The following is an 18220-nucleotide window of genomic DNA, read 5'->3' as shown; positions in this document are numbered from 1 at the left end:
CTATCAAAAACATCCTAAACACATCCAGTGACAACCACTATATGTGGCACGACTTCATAAGTCGAAGCCTTCATAAGCAATTCCGCTATTCGAACTTCGTATCACAGTGAAGCGATACCAGCTTACGGCAGTTCAGGTCAGTTCTTCGATTCCCTGCCTCATTTTCAAGTTTTGTCATAAACTTTCACCGATATGTGGGCGCTCTTCTTGGCACTTTTAAATAAAATATTAAACTCTTTTTGCCTGTCTAGACGCTTGCCAAGGTATTCGCCATCTTTTACGCTAGTTTCTGTGCTAGTTCTCAAACATACACGGGAATTGCAAGTCGTGAGCCAGCGGTATTTTTGGCAAAAACTCCGTTAAAGATTATACAAGCTGGACTGCTTTAGCAGGGAATCTTGCTGAAAGGAAGACACTGTGTGCCGGGAACCAAACGGAGCAGCGCTTTTGTCACTCATGGAGTGAAGGCTCCGGTAGAAACATTGCGATAAGCAATCTAGAAGTGCACAAGTAGTACACAACGGAGGAAGCAGTCTTATCGTTGTGTCGGGGGTGGCAGCCTTCCTGTCCTGATAACGCTCTTCGTTTCTGTGTAGAGTTCCGCCCGGTGTCAAGAAAGACAGCGGCAAGTCAGCGTTCAGCAGACGATGTGTTCAAACGTGTTGAAAAAATGGCTGATATAAGTCCCGATCAGTGAGTACACCAGCATTCATTATTCTTCGCAGACGTTAGAGGTACGCCACTGAAACGCTAGGAACATTTGTGTGCTTATCTGAGGCCTGTAGAGTGTCAACGAGTATTGCCGAGGTAACGATGAAATAGAAACGCGCGCGTGAAGCCTCCAAACTTGAGACAAAGTTCGCGAATACGCAATATTTTGCAAACCATAAAGCACCGAGTTAAGCAGGCATGTTTTCAAACGTGAGAACTCTGGCGCTGTGCACATAACTTCATTCAGGCATGCCACCGAGGGTGATCCCTCACGGACTTTTGCTAACATTTCAGTTACACCTACATTACGCGGCTAGGCGAAGTTTCTTCATGTTAAAATACTGGCAAAGATTCTAAGATTGAACCAAAGCTTACGGACATTGAGATGGATTCAATAATAACGGGAGCGACAGACTTATGGATGCAGTCTGATAATTTCTAAAAAATAACTAAGGAAATATGTTCGAACAGAGACCACCTACCATGGCAAACGAGGTTATTTTCACCGAAGAGGGAGTTCTTATTAGCTGAAAAAAAAATAGAAAATGTGAAAATGGTAACGTCATTTCCAGATATACCTATACTGCGGTGACGTCAAGGGAGGCTTTATTTTCTTTCCGTAGAAACAAAACAAAACGACAGCGGTTTGTTTTTTATCCTGCAAATTTAATATTGTTTTTTCTGGACGCTGTAAGCGGCCGAGGATAGCGATCATTACCATGAAGAAATACAATGATAGGAAAATGTAAGTTTGAAGTATAGTCGGTCTCTCAACATTTCATTGTGTATCTCGGCCACCCAACGCTCTAATCACTTCATCAGCACATTCTGACAGTGGATTCAAGATATCGTGATCCTATCTCGGAATATTAGTCGAGCTTTTTTCACTAATAATTAATGCGTTGATCATTTATGTTTTTTACAGTGACTACGTATTTAATATTGTCCTCGTCGGCGATTCAGGTGTGGGCAAGAGCTGCTTGTTGGAATTTTTCTGTGTGAGTGCTTCCAAAATAGTGCATGAGCATCTGCGCTGAGCTTTTTAGTCCATATGTTTCACTTCAGAACAATCCAGGGAAATTACTGGTCGCTTGTAATCCGCTATACATAACTCCTTACGCCTCCATGCCCCTAACATCTAGCATAGACACGTTAAAGGGCAGGTCTTTAGGGTTTTTTTATCATTTAGAGTTTATGACAACATATTCTTGATAAGTCCCCTCCTTCGTTGCGGCCACTGGCCGTTTTTCACAATATTTCGAAGGCAGCTATAGTCTTCCTATAGCTATTCTTTACAGCTATAGTATAAAAAAAAAACAAGTTTTAGCTAATTTGAAAAATATCTTCATTTACGGTTCATCATTATTCTTTGTTAACAGCAATAAACTGCTAGTACGAATAGAGTGGGCAAAAAACGTAATGCATAAAAGAATATTTTTGTTTTGACTTGCCTACTTGCGCGCTGTGTTTCAGAAAAACTGCGGCACCAAAAAGTGGGCTGAGTCTGCGGCGTTTAAATTAAATGTTAATTACGATACGCTTGCAGCGGCTTTTGGCTCCAGAGGTTAGTTAATTAGAACCAGCGCTCTAAAAAAGATTGGAAATGACAAAAAAGGCATATTAGAGGCTTAATGGTTTCCCAATCAATATGTCGAACACATACATATTCAGCACATTTGTGGCACGTGAACACATCATTAAGTGTGCAAAATGTATTAGAACTGAACGTAGTAGTTTATTAGTTTTCATTGTTAGAAGTTGACCGACGCCTCGAAAATGCGGTTCACAGAGGTCTAATAATGGGGTCTAGTAGTCATAAACCGGCTTGCAGCCTTACGAGCACGAAGAATACGTGTGAAGCTTTAAGAAATATCCGCCGCGCAGGTAAACTTTCCTTAGATTAAGAGTTTTAACCTGGTCGCTCTCCATACTAACCTAACCAAAACGCCTTCAGTTCCAGGGCGGGTGTAATTCGCGCACAACTCAAATTGAAAGGATTCTAGTCCAGCATACTAGAGGGAATGTTCCAAGGTAGAGCAGATTTTAAAGGAGCCATTTTTCCCTTTCCCTGAACGCGCTCCTTCGGCTACAGTATTACGGCTGCGAATCGGTAACTACTGCCATGATTTAGATGTAGTCTTCCTTCGTAAGCTTTCATCAACCTTGAGGTTTAATGGAACATCGAAAACATCGTTCCAGTACCAAGATTTTGACCCGTCGGGCTGCGCCCTATTGGCTAATCGTCTTGATCAGCTTAGTTGTGATAAGAATTCACCAATATTTGCAATGCTTTCGAGAAGGAGCCCTGGGCCAGGACGAATTTTCCTTTTACGCTTGTAAGTGGCATTTTTTCCTGTGTTTTATGTTCCGTGCTGCTGCCGTGTGGTTGAGCCTGAATTTGTGTTCATAAGTAATAAATTGCTTGTTGGACTAAAAACGAGCTGGGTGGAATGCCCAATTTTAGGCAGTACGTTACTACAACGTGACCGCTCCTAATAAAACAAAGCTCTAATGGGATAATTCTGTGGTGAGTGTTGTTTGTTAATATCCAGTATTAAGAGTAGCAGGGCCCTTGCAGCTGTTATTATGGTTTCAAATCATACGATTTCAAATGCGGACGCAAAACAGTATTTGTAGCCTCCTAAATCAGGTTTTCATGCAGCATAATTTGCTCGCTGACTAAGCTTGCCGTGACATCTTAAAGAGAATAATTTTAAATTCTTGCAATTATAGAGTTCACTGCATTATTTGCACTAAAGGTACTGAAAACATTTATAGCTGGTTTACTCGAAAAACATTTTGTCCTATCTTCTTTCTTTTTTTGAATGAAATTGAGGTAGCCTGGTTTCTTCTTGAGCGAATTCGAACAAACGTGATGAAAGAAAACTTGCGAAGATTTATCTGTGTTTCCAGGGAGAGGAGCAAAGAAAAGATGAAGGAAATGCCGCGAGGCTGGGCAGCCATGGTGCCGTGGAGCTGCCCTTGGAAGTAGGCAGAGAGATAACTAAACCAAACTTGAGAGAAGGAACACAGGGTACGGATGGCCAAGGCCAGGGAAGCTGCCGTCAGGAAACAAGTGTTAACTTCGTAAGTCGCCTTGTTCACCAACATTTTGCGAAAAAGTAGTGGCCACCAAACGGAAGCAAGGAGAAAGACGCTTTCCTGCGTGGCTTGTTACTGCGCTGGACAAAGTCCGGACAGGGCGTATTATTAGTGATGGGACGTCCTCCTGAGGCTGGGAAACTGAAAAATTAGTTCACTATATGGGAGAATGGAATCACAGGCGCGGCATCCATCGAAGGAGACAGTGTCGTAGAAGGCTCGCTCTCAGCTAGTTTCAGAACTTGTGCTGCCATCTAGAGAGTCTGTGTAGTTGCATCATTACCCTCCGCCTCAGAAGCCCTGAAAAACAGGGAACCAGTGCGGGCACGTGTTACGGTAGGAGTAAAAAACAGAGTCGGATTCAGGTGCGCGCCAAAAGTCGGTAAAGTACTTTTGCATCTATTACCACTCGTAACAGTGCAATCAACGCACATGAGCACACATTTGAGCAAATAAGAAACTATAATTTCTCTCTGGTTTTGGAAATTTATTGACTTCTGCTTATTCTGCGTATTCAACATCTCCCCGCACACACTCAAAGTTTCGAAATCCAGCAAAATATATTTAAATCACGTTTGGGAGCAAAAATTCTGATAATCCTATGGGTAACAAACTGTGGCGCAATTTAGACTCAGGGCACATACGACAGTATGTGCGCTTTGCTTTGGCATACTCACTGACGTGAGCACTGACCTCTTTGGAAATCCACCGAGAGAATTTCACAGAGAGAAAATGCCTTGATGTTGCCGCTAAATGTATGCCTACTTTCTGCATTGGCAAGTAGCTCAACAGGAATATACATTAAAAACAGCGCCAAACGAGTAATTAGCTTCCTTATAAATGACTATAGAACTGTGCAAAGGTTCCCCTGGTACATTCTTTTTCGCTATGCACACCTCGCATGAAATAGCTTCCGAAATTAACTCTATTATAATCACTTACAAACTTGGTATTTAGGTGGCGTCAAGGTTTAGTTTCAGCGAAATGCCCGCTACGCACCAAAGAGTGATAATACGTTTTATACGGGCACAAACTGCTGACGCTTTTTTGAAACGTTTCTTGCGAATGTCTATGGAAACCTGGGAAAGGAGCCCAGAGTGCACGCTATATATTTAAAAATAACTCCCAGGTTTAGTGTTTAACCGTCATCACACGTTTTAGCGTATCAAAGCAAAACTGTGACAATGATTCACGCTGTAGTAAAGGGTTTTGATTATTTTCAGTCACTTGAAGTCTACAGTTCATTAGCCCACATCATGGTCTCCGTACCAAGAGCAATTTTCCGCACTTACGCTAGACCTAAATATTGCTGCCGCAGTCTGCAGTCGGGCTCTAAAATTCTCAATCGGGAGGCGAGTTCGACAGGCAGTGAACACCTATTCGGGCAGAGAACAGCCATTAAAAAGGTGTTCAGTTGAACTTTCCATGGTTGGTTTTTATTGGTTCGGTTTGGCGGGTGCTCGCATCAACAGATAATTTTTTTTTTTTCTGTTGAGGCTTGTCATTAAAAGTGAAGTATTGCTGCCCTGCTGTTCAGTCCTGATTTGAAGGATGCGACACTTGGTTGCATGCGTAAAAGAAGGCTCTTTAGTAAAAAAAAAAACGATTCTAAACAGCGTCTATGAAGACCTAGCGTTCTACCCTGCCACAGAGACAGTATTTGGGGAGAAAAAGGTGACAGCAGAAAGGTGCAGGTAACGGCACGTAAGGAAAAAAAAACGTTTTACATAAAATTACTGCGAATAACTTTAAAGGGGCCACACAGAAAGATCCTTAATTCGAAATTTTTTTCAGAAAGCCAATGCCCCGCGAGTAGGACAACAAAATGTTTAGTGCACAGCAAGGCGTGGCAGTCAACAACAGAGCAAGGAACCTAGAATGCATTACATTATGAGTGTTATTTGTGTAAGCGACCTACTGCTTTCGTTGTCGTAATTGAAGTCATCTTTCATTACATTGTCTGCATGTTTCTTGCTTGCAGACATTGAAGACAATCAAGCTAGACGGCCATACTATCAAGCTGCAGATCGTAAGTGCTGGCTCTTATCTCTTCTGTTCATATGAACAACGCACATTTCGCAAGGCGCGTTTGTCAAAACAGAGGGCATGGCGTAGTGACAGAAATAACATCTTACGACAAGCGGTGTTTTGAATTTGTTTTTTTTTTTGTGCTCCAGCCTTCTGGCTTAGGTGCCAAAGTGGTACTCGCTGTGGATGTTTTCTGCATAATTTTTTTTATGGTTACTCTGAGTTTGGCTTGCTTCCACCATTCTGCAAAGCTTCACTGGTGAGCCTGAACTCACTCCCCACTTTCTCGCCACTTCTGTTCAACCCTTTAAAAGCTGTTAAGATTAGGCTTACGTTTGCCTACAGCTCGCTGTGCACTTGGCGCTGTATCCGTTCGCTTTGAAGACGGGGGGGGGGGGGGGGGGGGGACAGCAGAGGCGCTGATAACGTAAGGTATCTTTTCAAGGCCCCTTTTGTCACCCCTTTTTAGCAACGCTTTATACAATTCCTTCTACACTTTTATATCTTCTCACATCTCTTTATTCCTCTCTATCTCTTCCAAATCCTCTCTCAGCTGGGCCATTTGATTTTAATTCACAATAGGCTTTCTCCCCTCACGTGATACAGTAATAGCGAAGGAAGAGGCTATTGCTCACTTGCCTCACCTTAATACTTGCGAGCACTGAGAAATTACTGAACTCTGAAAATAACTATCCCAACGCTGATCGCCAAAACTCCGAAATCTGCGTCATTAGACGGCATATGTGGGGATGCGTCTGGAAAATTTGAGACAAATATTTCGGTGACACTGATCGCGAAAATAAAGAGAACGTGCAGCTGCAAAATGATGAGCACGGTCGCCGATCATCGAATCGATTCTTCTTTGGGCCGGCTCCTAATATTTTACCGTGAATCCGTTACAGTTGAATTTTGTACATTGTAAGGAACATTTCTTTGAGAATTTTTTACGAGGGGGGGGGGGTCATTTTCTAGTGTCTCGCTCCCCTATGACAGGAGCAGAGAAATCGATTCGCCAAAAGAAACCAATGCTCATTAAAACCAAGCAAAGAGCGTGTAACTTTTAGCGGTTTCTGCAGGTGTTGCTAAGGTGGAACATTAGTTCCGCAATCGTTTAGATAAAAGATGGCTTTGTAAGAAATGGAAGAAACGGCTACCCCACTATCTGTGTACTCCGAAGCAAAGGCCTCCGCATGAGCTATGCGGATAACTTCCCGTCCGCTTTAAAGTTAGTCGTGTTACACTCACACAGCGCAGCTTAAACTTGAGAAAGTTTTCGCCAGTGCTATAGCCAGCCACTGCGGTTGGTACGGAATGTCATGTTGTACCGCATCTTCTCAACGATGTTCTTGGTTCTTATCTACTTACTCTCATGCTCCGTATGTTGCAGTGGACCACGGCCAAGGACACGGGCGTCTTGGACATTACGGCAAGATATTCGAAACGGCCCCATGGGATTATTTTAATGTACGATGTCACCGACCAGGTACATTTTGGTAGCAGCTAAATCAGTACGATTACAAGATGTAATTGCCGAGCATGCGCACTGGTCGAGGCTACGAGGGTTCCGAGAGTTTTGGATATACGGTCTGGAGCTTCACAGTCTTGCTCCCACCGTAACTTTGTGAATGTCGTTTTCGTGTTAAATACAACTATTCCATGGCACTCACTCACTATTTTTCATTAGAGTTAACGAATAGTCACACTCCTTATTCACCTCTCCGTATGACCGCGAGTCCAACCGCCAGTTCATATCAAGGCCATGTAGCTTTGTGTACATGGCCCGCGTGAAACTATCAGCAGGCGGTCGTAGTTCAAGTGGTACAATGTTTATACTTGCAAAGAACTACAATTTATACTTGCGCGCAAAGTAGGCAGAGAAATTCACCGCAAGCGAGTCTGTTGGCCCAGCACGTCGTAAACGCGTTTGAGAAGCAGCGACCAGCGAAAGCCATGAGCAGCCCGGAGAGAGCAGCGCAGGCATGACAGTAAGGGTGAAGACAACGAGGAGGAAGGGTACGCGGCTGGGTATGTGCCATGTTTCAAGAAGAAGAAGAAGAAGAAGGTTACGGCCAAGATTCACAGGAGCCGACGGTACCGAACCACCTAAGTGGGGAAGCAACGTGGTCAGCAAGGAAAGAGGCCACGTCCTGTGCTTGTCGTAAAATGCATGTTTAAAATTGTAGCGCCCTGCGATTACGTCAAGTTTCTCAAATTCTGCGTGAGAATTGCCCTGGCCGTCGCAAGCGTGGCAAAAACAAGCTGTCCGAAATACAACCTTTGTCCGTAAAGTTCCGAGACTGAGCTCATTAAAAAAATGCGTTTAACATTGAAATCATTTGTGCAGCACCCCTTCGAAATAGCCTCTCTTGCCGTCTATACACAGCTTCCAGCGCTTCTTAAGGTCTTGGAAACAGTTGGAAAACGCTCTTTTGACAGGACTGTCAGCTCCTTTGTCGTGGCGCCTTGAATGGCCTCCACGCTCCCCATCCAGCGACCTTTTAGGGCTCTCTTCACACGAAGAAACGGAAAAAAAATCGCATGGGGAGAGATCAGGCGAGTATGGTGGATGAGGAAGTACAGTAATGATGTGCTTGACGAGAAATTCTGTCACGCTGAGAGCAGTGTGCGGCCTTGCGTTATCGTGGAGAAGGCTCCATTGTCCAGATGCCCATAAGTCAGGGCGACGGCGTCGCAGTGCATCACGCACGTGTTGGAGCACGCGGATATAAAACTCCTGATTCACCGTCTGCCCTTGTGGTACGAACTCGTGGTGTATGACACCTCTGGCATAAAAAAAAACCATCAGCGTCGTCTTTGTTTTGGTCTTCTGTCGCCGCACCTTTCTCGACGCCGGAGAGCTTGTGGACCCCCATTCGGCGCTCTGCATCTTTGAGGATCGTATTGAAAACATCATGTTTCGTCTTCAGCAATGATGCTGTCGACGAATGCAGCATCCTTCTCTGCCTCGGAGAGCAAATCAGCGCTCACTGATGCCCGCGCGTCCTTCTGGTCCTTTGTGAGGGAGTGCGGCACAAGTCTGGCATTCAGCTTTAGTTTCCCCTAGTTCTCACGCAAAATTTGGCGGCAAGTTGCCTTACTAATGTCGAGAGCATCTGATATCATGCGGACTGTAATGGTGTGGTCTTGCTGTACGATTTCCCTGATCCGAGTCACGTTGTTTTCATTCCGTGAGGTTGAAGGGCGCCCCTGCATTGTGTCGTCTTCAACAGACGTTCTCCCAGAAACGAACCTCTTATGCCACTCGAAAACTCGCGCCCGCGATAACGTCTCGTTGCCGTAAGCGTCACAAAGGAGTCATACGTCTGCGTGGCTGTCTTGCCAAGCTTCAAACAGAATTTTATGTTTACGCTCTGATCGAGGTAGACGTCCATCACTCCACATTCACTCACAGTAGAATGCGCAGACGACTAGTCACAACGTATTTTTCTGCATGTACTTCCGTCTAGTGGTTTCCACAGCAATTAAGAAAAATAACTCAGGTTAGCTCGAAAAGATGGCCCTACACACACACACCAACATTTGTTTTCGGTAATCATTTCTAGAGAAGAAAATCAATCAGTCTCTAAACTTTACGGACAAAGGTTGTAACATTTAAATCTGCATGATTTCTTTTCCGTTTCCACCCATGAATGAAGTGCGAGCGTGCCTTGAACCTTTCCTTGTTTACAAACATTTTGTGGTTGTAGCTCTTGCCGCTTCTTCGCGTTTTCAAAGTAAAAGATTACCCTTCAGGCCCGGTACAACGCTAATACTGATCTGCATTCAAAGGGCGTCGTCGTGCACAACGACCTCTGTTCGCCATAGGTTTTTAGAGCCGGTGTTTCGTGGCCTAAGGTGCTATGTTACTATGGGGTCGCCCAGCGTACTGATGCTAAGGAAGGCGAGCTTCCGTGCCATCTAGACACAGGCGTTGAGATACGTTTCCCCAACCCGCGGATGCAGAGTCGCCCCCACGGCAGCTTCGGATGAAATAGGCTACTGCAGAGCACGCTAGAAAACTGTTTATTAGCCTAACGGGAGGTAAAGCACAGTACATAAGAATGTGCTACCGGATTAAATAAAATTTCAGGTGGCGCTCCAATTCGTCGCTGTCAAGCGAAGTCGTGCTGTTAGGCAGGCAGGAAGGGATCCCTCGGGTCTCGGCAGGTCGCATGCAAGACAGAATTTTCCTGTCGCGAGCGTGTTTTTCAACCCTCTGGTATTCCCGAACGAACTTTATAATGTACCATTCCCTAAGTGCCCAGCGCAGTGCTGCGCCTTGGCGGCGTTGTCTAGAAATTTCACTGCTCAAGGACACTCCGAATTTTTTAGAGCGAGAGCTCTACACCTCAGGGTACTACAACTTCCGATTTCGACGTGGATGAGGTAATTACCTTCAATGCCTCACAAGGTCGAACAGAACTTGACTGCGTGGTGGTATGGCCCGAGCTATGGTAGTATGACCATGTGATCATATGACTATGACCATTGGGTGCCTGACCTTGACTTTTGAACTTGACCCATAACCTTGACCTTGAAATTTGATATGAGACAGTAGGCCCCACATCTACTATAACATTTAGTGCCTCACAAGGTCGTGACCGAACTTAACTACGTGGTGGTATAGCCCAAGCTATGAGAGTATGACAGCGTGATCATATGACTAACCACTGGGTACCTGACCTTGACCTTCGACCTTGACATTTGATTTGAGAGTGTGGAGACCATGCTTAGCAGAGCTTTTGCTCGTTAACTACGTTCAAGCCCCGTTGAACCCTAGCCATTTTTTTTTTGAAACGGTGATTACTTTTAGCAACGAAACCCGCTCTATCGCGCTTTCACTTATTTTTTCACTGCACACGAATATGTAACTGTCTCTGATGACGGGTTTCTGAGGGCGCCCTTGCTACATCGATATGGCACACGCTGTGACCTTCATTTTAACCCCATGGCGGCTTAAATCTTTCGCCAGGAGACAAGTACGCATGCCAAATCTGACGCCTCCTTTTTTTAATGCGAAAGATTTTACTACTCCCCTCCGTAGCTTCTTCGCCGTGTGCGCGAATTTGACCTTGAACCGAGGAGAAGCCAGGTGACAGGTATGACGTCACTCAACCGCCACCACCGAAACAGAACGCAGGCCTCTGCCTAGTCACGTGACAACCATGACGTCACTCAACCGCAGCTACGGCGGAGCCGTGCGCTCGCTCTGTCTAAATAGCCTCCGCTGCCTCTCAGACGGTGCCAACACAATTTAACGGCAGCAGTGGTCATGGGTGATCCAGGCGAGACGCCTCGTGAACTGTCTGCGTCTCAGAGGTTGCGAAGACGACAGGCTGAGTCCGATCATCCAGTGGACGTAGCTCGCCGTGAGGCTGCCGCACAGAGACCAAGAGAGTAACCAAAGTGAAATTGTTTCTGTTAAGTTTGGTAAACTTTGGCTAAACGTTAGTAATTACCACCAAGCAACACCCAAGTGTAGCCAAGCTTTACCAGGCTTCACTTTCAAGCTTTCGCTTTGGTTACTTAGGTTAAGCTGGCTTAAACCTTTGCCTATTTTTCCCCCGAATTGCGTACAATATGGCAGTCTTTTACATTCTTGCTCTCCCTGAATTCATTATGTGCGCACAGATTGAGTAAGCTAAGAAATGGATTCGTATTTTTTTTTGTTTTATCGCATAGCCTTAGGTGATGACGGCGGCTAACATTTCAACTGTAAGCCCCTCTCCGAACACGTGGTTGAGCGCGGAAAATGTATTAGTAGCACTTGGGAATTTCCAGCACTTTTGTCTTTCATTAATTCTGGCTAACAACCAGGTATATTAAAAGTGCTTAAAAACAAAGCGGAAATATCAGCGATTTTTCAAACTGGCTAGAAAGAAAATGTCCTCATAATGAGAATTTTTGAGAGCTTTAGTAAGGCAATTTTTGGCCAAGGCTTGGAACATCACTCGTCGCTTCACAGCCTTGCAACAATTAGTACGATTTGCCTTTAGCTCGAAACAGGTTTCTGAAGTTTGAATCACCCTAAATATGTTATAGTGTGTGCCCTTCAAAAATAGGAGGGGACAAAAGCTCCGCCTTAAGGATATGACGCGATACCGGTAATCAGTTAATGCCCATATATGCAGAATTAACCGTTCTCAACTTTACGTTCATATGTCCCTGGGAGTCCTCATACCACCCCTTGTGCAATGGTGAAGCGGTTAAGGAATGCGCCCCTGTCATGCGATGGCAGGTGCTGCCACCTGTGGGTCTTGTGCGACCCAAGTTGCTTTTCCCAAACAACATCTCGCAATCAACCATTATTTAACTCCCACCTGCCACGGTGGTTAGTTTGGTCACAATCCGGTGGGTAGGTTGTGATGACCTCACAAGGTCACGTGACCTAGGTTGCGTCTCCGGGGTAGCTGTCTGGGCCACCCTACGCCACCCTGTTTATCGCTCACAACACCGTGAACGCCGACGCCGCATTTTTTGCGTAACGGGGACATTAACGCTATAAGGTATGGGCGTGCGAGGACCTGGGAACATGGAAGTATGAAAGTCAAAGACTCTGGAAGTCTCACATTTGTGTTTCTAGAAATGTGGCAGCCTTTGAACAATGAAATTTGGGTTTCTAGGAGCCTGGAAATGTGAAAGTGGGAGTTCGGGATTTTAGTTTGTTGAAGCGTAAATTCTTGTAGTATTAGAATATCGGTGTCTGGGATTGTGGAATTTCTTGAGCTGCGATATCAAAGTATTGGAATATGAGAGGCGAGACACGGGTCGTACCAACGTCTGGAAGGAGAAATTAGGAGTCTGTGAACATTTTAAGAGTATTTGGTAAACAGTTTGCTTCGCTTGTGATCTTTCTTCTGTGTGTGTGCTGTTCCTGCAATATTCCTCTTTTAGGAGTCCTTCAGAAGCGTACACCAGTGGTTCCATCAATTTGGGAACTATGCATCCAAGGATGTCAGCATAATTCTGGTCGGCAATAAGAGCGATCTGGCCAATTGGAGAATGGTTCACTATGCCACCGCTGAGGTGAGTTGGGTTTCTGCCTTATTAGTGGTAATTCACATGAGGTTCCATAGCGCAAAAAAGTAGCAAGACAGAACACAAGCCCCTGTGTTCTGTCTTGTCCGTGCTTTTTTGTGCTGTGGAACCTCATGTTCATAAGCACATAGCTTCCCTTCGTAGCCTCAGTATCGATAGCTGCGGAATGACTTATCATAGGTTAACTTACTCCTGTTCTTTTGCTAAAACGTAGAAACAAGTTATGAACCGAACTATTTTTCTACAAATAATGGCTAAAGTAACTGATCCCAAGGTAAACCAACGCACAGAAACCATCCTGTTAAAAGCCGTTGATCCACCAGCAAGTTCGGACTTGCGATGCAAAGATTGGCGAATGCCTCGTCCACTTAGCCCTATTGCCTGTTTGATGAGTTCACAGGGTTCCACTCATAAAGAGTACCGTTCAATTATATCTGTCCCTGTGTATGACTCATCGCCAAATACTTGCACATTCCCACATCCGATGCTACTAGCCTAGCTTATACGCTCTCCTTTATTAGCATTTACACTGGAAACTATATTGAAACCGCCAAAAGTACAAAGAGCTTATCATTTATGTCAGGTGCATAAGCAAGTGCGTGTAAGTTACACTAAATAATGTCGAAATACATTATAAAACCACTTTAAGACAGGGCCATTGTAAATTGGCGCATGCTGCTTGACACGGAAATGAGTTGTCGTATTGTTGTGACGGCAGGCGTGGAGAGATTCGTACACGACAGACAAATTCGCAAGATTGTCGGCGTAAAATACAAATTAAATAGTTTCCAGGCGAGCTTGTGCCCACGAAGTAAAGGAAACAACTCGTCGTTGCAATAGTACCAAGTGCACTTTGTTGTTGCCGGGAATAGAATGTCCGTCGCTTCGGCCGATGCAATTTAAAGACGACAAGACACTTTCTAGATAGCGCGCCTAAAACACTGACGCCACTGTCAAGCATTTAAGCTACACCTACGAGTGGGGTCTATAGTTCTAGAGCAATCCCGCCGGTACTTGCGTAGCAAGAAACTGAAAAGGCCGCATGCCCACGGTGAAGAATGGAAAACACTGAAAATTATGGCCAATCCCTCTTTTCAAGGAATTGATAAGAACATAGAATGTGAATATGGAGAGCCGATGTGTTATCTTATCTGGATGCAGTGCAATCTGCAGAACGGCAAGTAATCAATGAGAGAAAGAGAAAAAGAAATTAATGCACAACATCAAGTCTTATGCAATGCAGTCTATAGCAGGAGAAGATCGCCTGTACACTAAAGATAACGAAACTGCTATCAGCAGGCACACATAGAAGGCCCCTTCGTGTTCTGTGAGTGACTGTATGTAGGCTCGCCGCAATGCTAATGTGTCTTTTCAGGGACTTATGAGAAAATCTTCAGGCCTGGTTTGGCTGTGGTAAAACGCCTGGTTTGGCAAGATTTTCGCATAAGTCTATGCCTGGTTTGGCTGTGGTAAAACGCCTGGTTTGGCAAGATTTTCGCATAAGTCTATGCCTGGTTTGGCTGTGGTAAAACGCCTGGTTTGGCAAGATTTTCGCATAAGTCCCTGAAAATACACATTAGCATTGCGGCGAGCCTACATACAGTCACTCACAGAACACGAAGGGCTCTTAGTGATGGTAAAAGCCTACGAAAACCTTTTGAGATTCTAGTAGAACTTCTTTCTTGCTTTTAAACCGTGTGCGTTCGGCAAAAAGTACACTTTTCCGCAGCACACCTACATAAGCTGTGACTCTAGAAATTGCAGTTTTATTTGTAATGTACGTATGTAGGTGGTAGTGTGATGTCCGTGATGCACTGGAACCTTCTTCACAACCGATGGTATTGCGAAAATGTACGAACTCAATAGGTAGGATCTAGCTGGGCGAGTGCTGAAGCCTCGCCGCATGATTACTTGCCCACCATCTTTTCGTACACCTTTGGTAAGAACCAAATCTTTTACGTTCCACTGTATACGCAAATATGTTGAAAGATACTCTTAAGCTCCGCCTTAAGTGTATGATACAATAGCGTAATGGGTAAATTCCCATATTTACAGGTCACTGTCTACTTTACATTCATAAATCTCTGGGAGTCCTCATACCCCTTTTGGCGCAGTGGTGCAGCGATGTGCCATTGCCCTGCGATGGCAGTATGCTCCCAGCGGTGGACATTGTGTGGCCCGCTCTTCCCGAGCTATTTAACTGCCACGTGCCACGGTGAACTGTTTGCTCACTATCCGGAGAACAGGTTGTACTGACGCCGCAAGGTCAAGTAGCGTAGGTGGCCTACCGGCCTCCTAGGCTGCTTTCCGGGGACCACCTGCCAGAGACATGCCCGTCAATTTTCGCCCACAACACCGACGCCCCTAAAATAAAAACTATAAGCTTGATTAGTAAAGCTCAGTTAATTAATCGCCTAATTATTGAGCTCTACAACGTAGAGGTAGCCGCAATATGAGAGGGAACACGGCAGGGCATGGCCTCCGCGCTTCTCAATGCGCTGCCGCCGACAGCTGACGAGAATAGGCGGCACCAGGGGCATTTGCGGAAAGAGCAACCGACCACGCTTAGCGGGCATGCGCCTATGCCGCCGGTGCCACTGAGAGGAGGCAAACCCCGTCTCTCAGTTCATATTAACGCGGTAGCCTTAAAGGCACCGTTACCCAGAAAATCCGGCGTCGGTATTGTGGGCGAGAAATCACGGGCATGTCTCTGGCACGTGGTCCCCAGATAGCAACCTAAGAGGCGGGTGGGCCACCTAGGTCACGTCACCTTCCGGTGTCATCTCATCACAACCTGCCCACCGGTTAGTGAGCAAACTGCCCACCGTGGCAGATGGCAGTCAAATTAATGACTGATCGCTCGGAAAGCGCAACATAGGCAACACAAAACCCATCGCAGGGACCACCTAACATTACAGGGCAGTGGCGCGTCGCTTAACTGCTGCACCAACGCGCCAGGAGGTGTATCAGGACTCCCAGGGATCCATGAATATAAAGTAGAGAATGACCTTGTGATACATGGGAGCTAACTCATTGCGCTATCCCGTCATACTCCTTCTCATAAATGTCCCCTGCAATTGTTTTTGAAAGTTAAGCTCTCATGGTATAAGGCCAGCCCAGTTTTTAAATGTTCTTTATCGGCAATGTGGTCCAAAATATGGAACGTTAAAAATAAGCGTTTTGAAGCTGGATAATTTGACTTCCCCGATTTGCACATTTTAAAAAATAGTGTCACTCTCATTTCTAATGCAGCAAATACAGACAGCGTTTGTGTATTTTGTGACGTAGAAGCAGTTAACGTGATTTCGACAATGATGCTACGCGCAGCAACAACATGTTATAAATATGCAACGCGAGAAAGCCAGTTCAGAGAGCTTCAAAATGTGTAATCTTGCGTTTTCTCTTTCGGAGCACATTGCCGTTACAGATATTTTAAAAACTGGGCTCACATTCGATGTTCAAGGCTTTCAATTTTTCAATATAATGTTGCCCCCTAAAACCAAGTATAAAGTTTATTTATTAATCAACTTTACAATTTTTCCAAATTCCTACATTCTGTAATTTTTTTCCACTTTCTGTTGTTTGGCACACCAATTTACGCTCATGTTTGTAATTTCAGATGTGCGGTTCTTCTTTTTGTTTCCTTAGTTATTGTGCTAGTGCAAGAATTTACTTGTCTGTGTAACACTGCTACAGTCTGTACCCTATTCATGAGTTCTTATTCTTGTTTTGTATTCTCATGCCTTGCACTGCATTGCTCCTCCTGCTTGGGCCAGTTTTTGGCCTGCAGTGAAAATAAATAAATAAATGAATAAAATATTGAGCTTTATCATGTACATAACGTCCGCCTTGCTGTACAATCCGCCTGTTCACACCGCACCGAAATATCTGCTGGCAGTTTTTAAAATAAAAGTCTGTAAACGGTTAATAAAATCACCATGTAAATTTGTACAAGTAACCGTGCATAGCATGTGTCATAAGGCTCCGGCGAAACGATTTTTCGCACAGCTGTTGTGGTACTTATTACTTCTGCATCTTAAAGGACCTCTGAAAATGGCTGCCCATAAACGTGTGGTATTTCCGGGATGTTAAAGACGCCGCTTCTCAAGTATCCTGCAGCAAGAATTTTTTAGATGCTTTCTGTAGAAGCTGATTTATCTGTAGTCAGAATTGTAATTTCAGCTCGTTGGCTCCTTTTCCTCTCCTCTCGTCACTTAAGGCCCGCTCATAGGTCGACGCTCCTCCGTCGGCTGGCGAGGGGCGCCGCCATTACAAAAACTTCTTTAGACAGTCTAAGACTGTCCATGGACTTCTATCTATAAAGTCTATAGACTTTCTATAGACGAACCCTAGAGAGCAGTATAGACGAACCCTAGAGAGCAGTTGACAGGCAATGCAAATCCTATAGACAGGCTATAGATAATCTATACATTCACGGCCATACATTAGACTTTTGTCTATATACAGTCTATATACTATGAGTTCACCAAATATCTATAGGAAGGCAATAGAGCCTATAAGAAGTTTAGAGACTGCCTATAGACCATTGTTATAAGGCTAGAATACCCCCCCGGGAAGGGGGGAAGGGGGCGGAGCTTTCTGACCTGCCGTAAGAGCGACGCGGCTGGCAGGCCGCCGGCATGGTAGCTGCGTGACGTCTGATGGAATCTAACAAAATTCCATCTCAGACCAGAAATGCACAGGAGCGTGAGACGGAGAAGGGCGTGAGCATGAAAAAGTCGCCGGGATGAAACCGCTAAATTTCGCTTGCGATTGTGGATTCTCTGGTGCTTGTTTGAGTGTAATATTTGGCTCAGTTGTTTATGACAACGCATTGTAGTGATCGAGCGAGTCAATCTACTCCGCTCAAAAAGGTGTTTCAGAGCTCCTTTAACCTCAATCAACCCCTCCATTCACCATGAGGAATGTGAATATGGTGTGATGACCCCCCATAATGCGCAGGTCCACACGGGACGGAGAGGCAAAGAGACACCGTATGGCTCAGTTTAAACAAACAGATATATTCAATAATCACACATGATTAAGATTATACATCAGAGGCTGGGGCGTCCGAGCTTACGTGCCGACGACTTCATGGGGACGATGGAGGGGCTCCGGAATTGATCTCGAACGGTTGCTGGCAGAAGCTGCACGCCGTCGGGCTTCGGCGCTGAAGGCCCCCTTGGCGAACGATGTCGTCCTGAGCGTGCCTTCTTCGGTACTCCTTGTCGATTTTTATATCCTCTTATCCCCACACTCCCTAGGGTGAGGACGCCCACGCCGGAGTGCGGGGGGGGGGGGGGGCTAGGGCTTTCACTTGGGCGCACAAACACCCCACCGC

At 45.2% G+C, this 18220-nt stretch overlaps 1 protein-coding gene across 2 annotated transcripts in view; it reads left to right on the top strand.

Annotated features, from left to right (window-relative positions):
- Window positions 1-557: 557 nt before the first annotated feature.
- Window positions 558-18220, top strand: part of LOC144133126 (uncharacterized) — a 48581-nt gene continuing 30918 nt past the window's right edge. Inside the window, exons 1-6 of one of the 2 annotated variants that reach the window (XM_077665987.1) lie at window positions 558-693; window positions 1637-1674; window positions 3625-3798; window positions 5795-5842; window positions 7229-7324; window positions 12736-12867. In XM_077665987.1, the coding sequence (XP_077522113.1) occupies window position 693; window positions 1637-1674; window positions 3625-3798; window positions 5795-5842; window positions 7229-7324; window positions 12736-12867 (489 nt within the window). In that variant the 5' untranslated portion in view covers window positions 558-692. Of the gene's footprint in view, window positions 694-1636; window positions 1710-3624; window positions 3799-5794; window positions 5843-7228; window positions 7325-12735; window positions 12868-18220 lie in introns of both variants that reach the window. The other variant, XM_077665985.1, reaches the window with a different exon arrangement.

This window comes from Amblyomma americanum, chromosome 5 (genome assembly GCF_052857255.1).
Source record: "Amblyomma americanum isolate KBUSLIRL-KWMA chromosome 5, ASM5285725v1, whole genome shotgun sequence".
In the NCBI taxonomy this organism is placed as follows: Eukaryota; Metazoa; Arthropoda; class Arachnida; order Ixodida; family Ixodidae; genus Amblyomma; species Amblyomma americanum.
The sequence above is the reverse complement of the archived record's forward strand: the minus strand, read 5'-3'. Positions and strand labels throughout refer to the sequence as shown.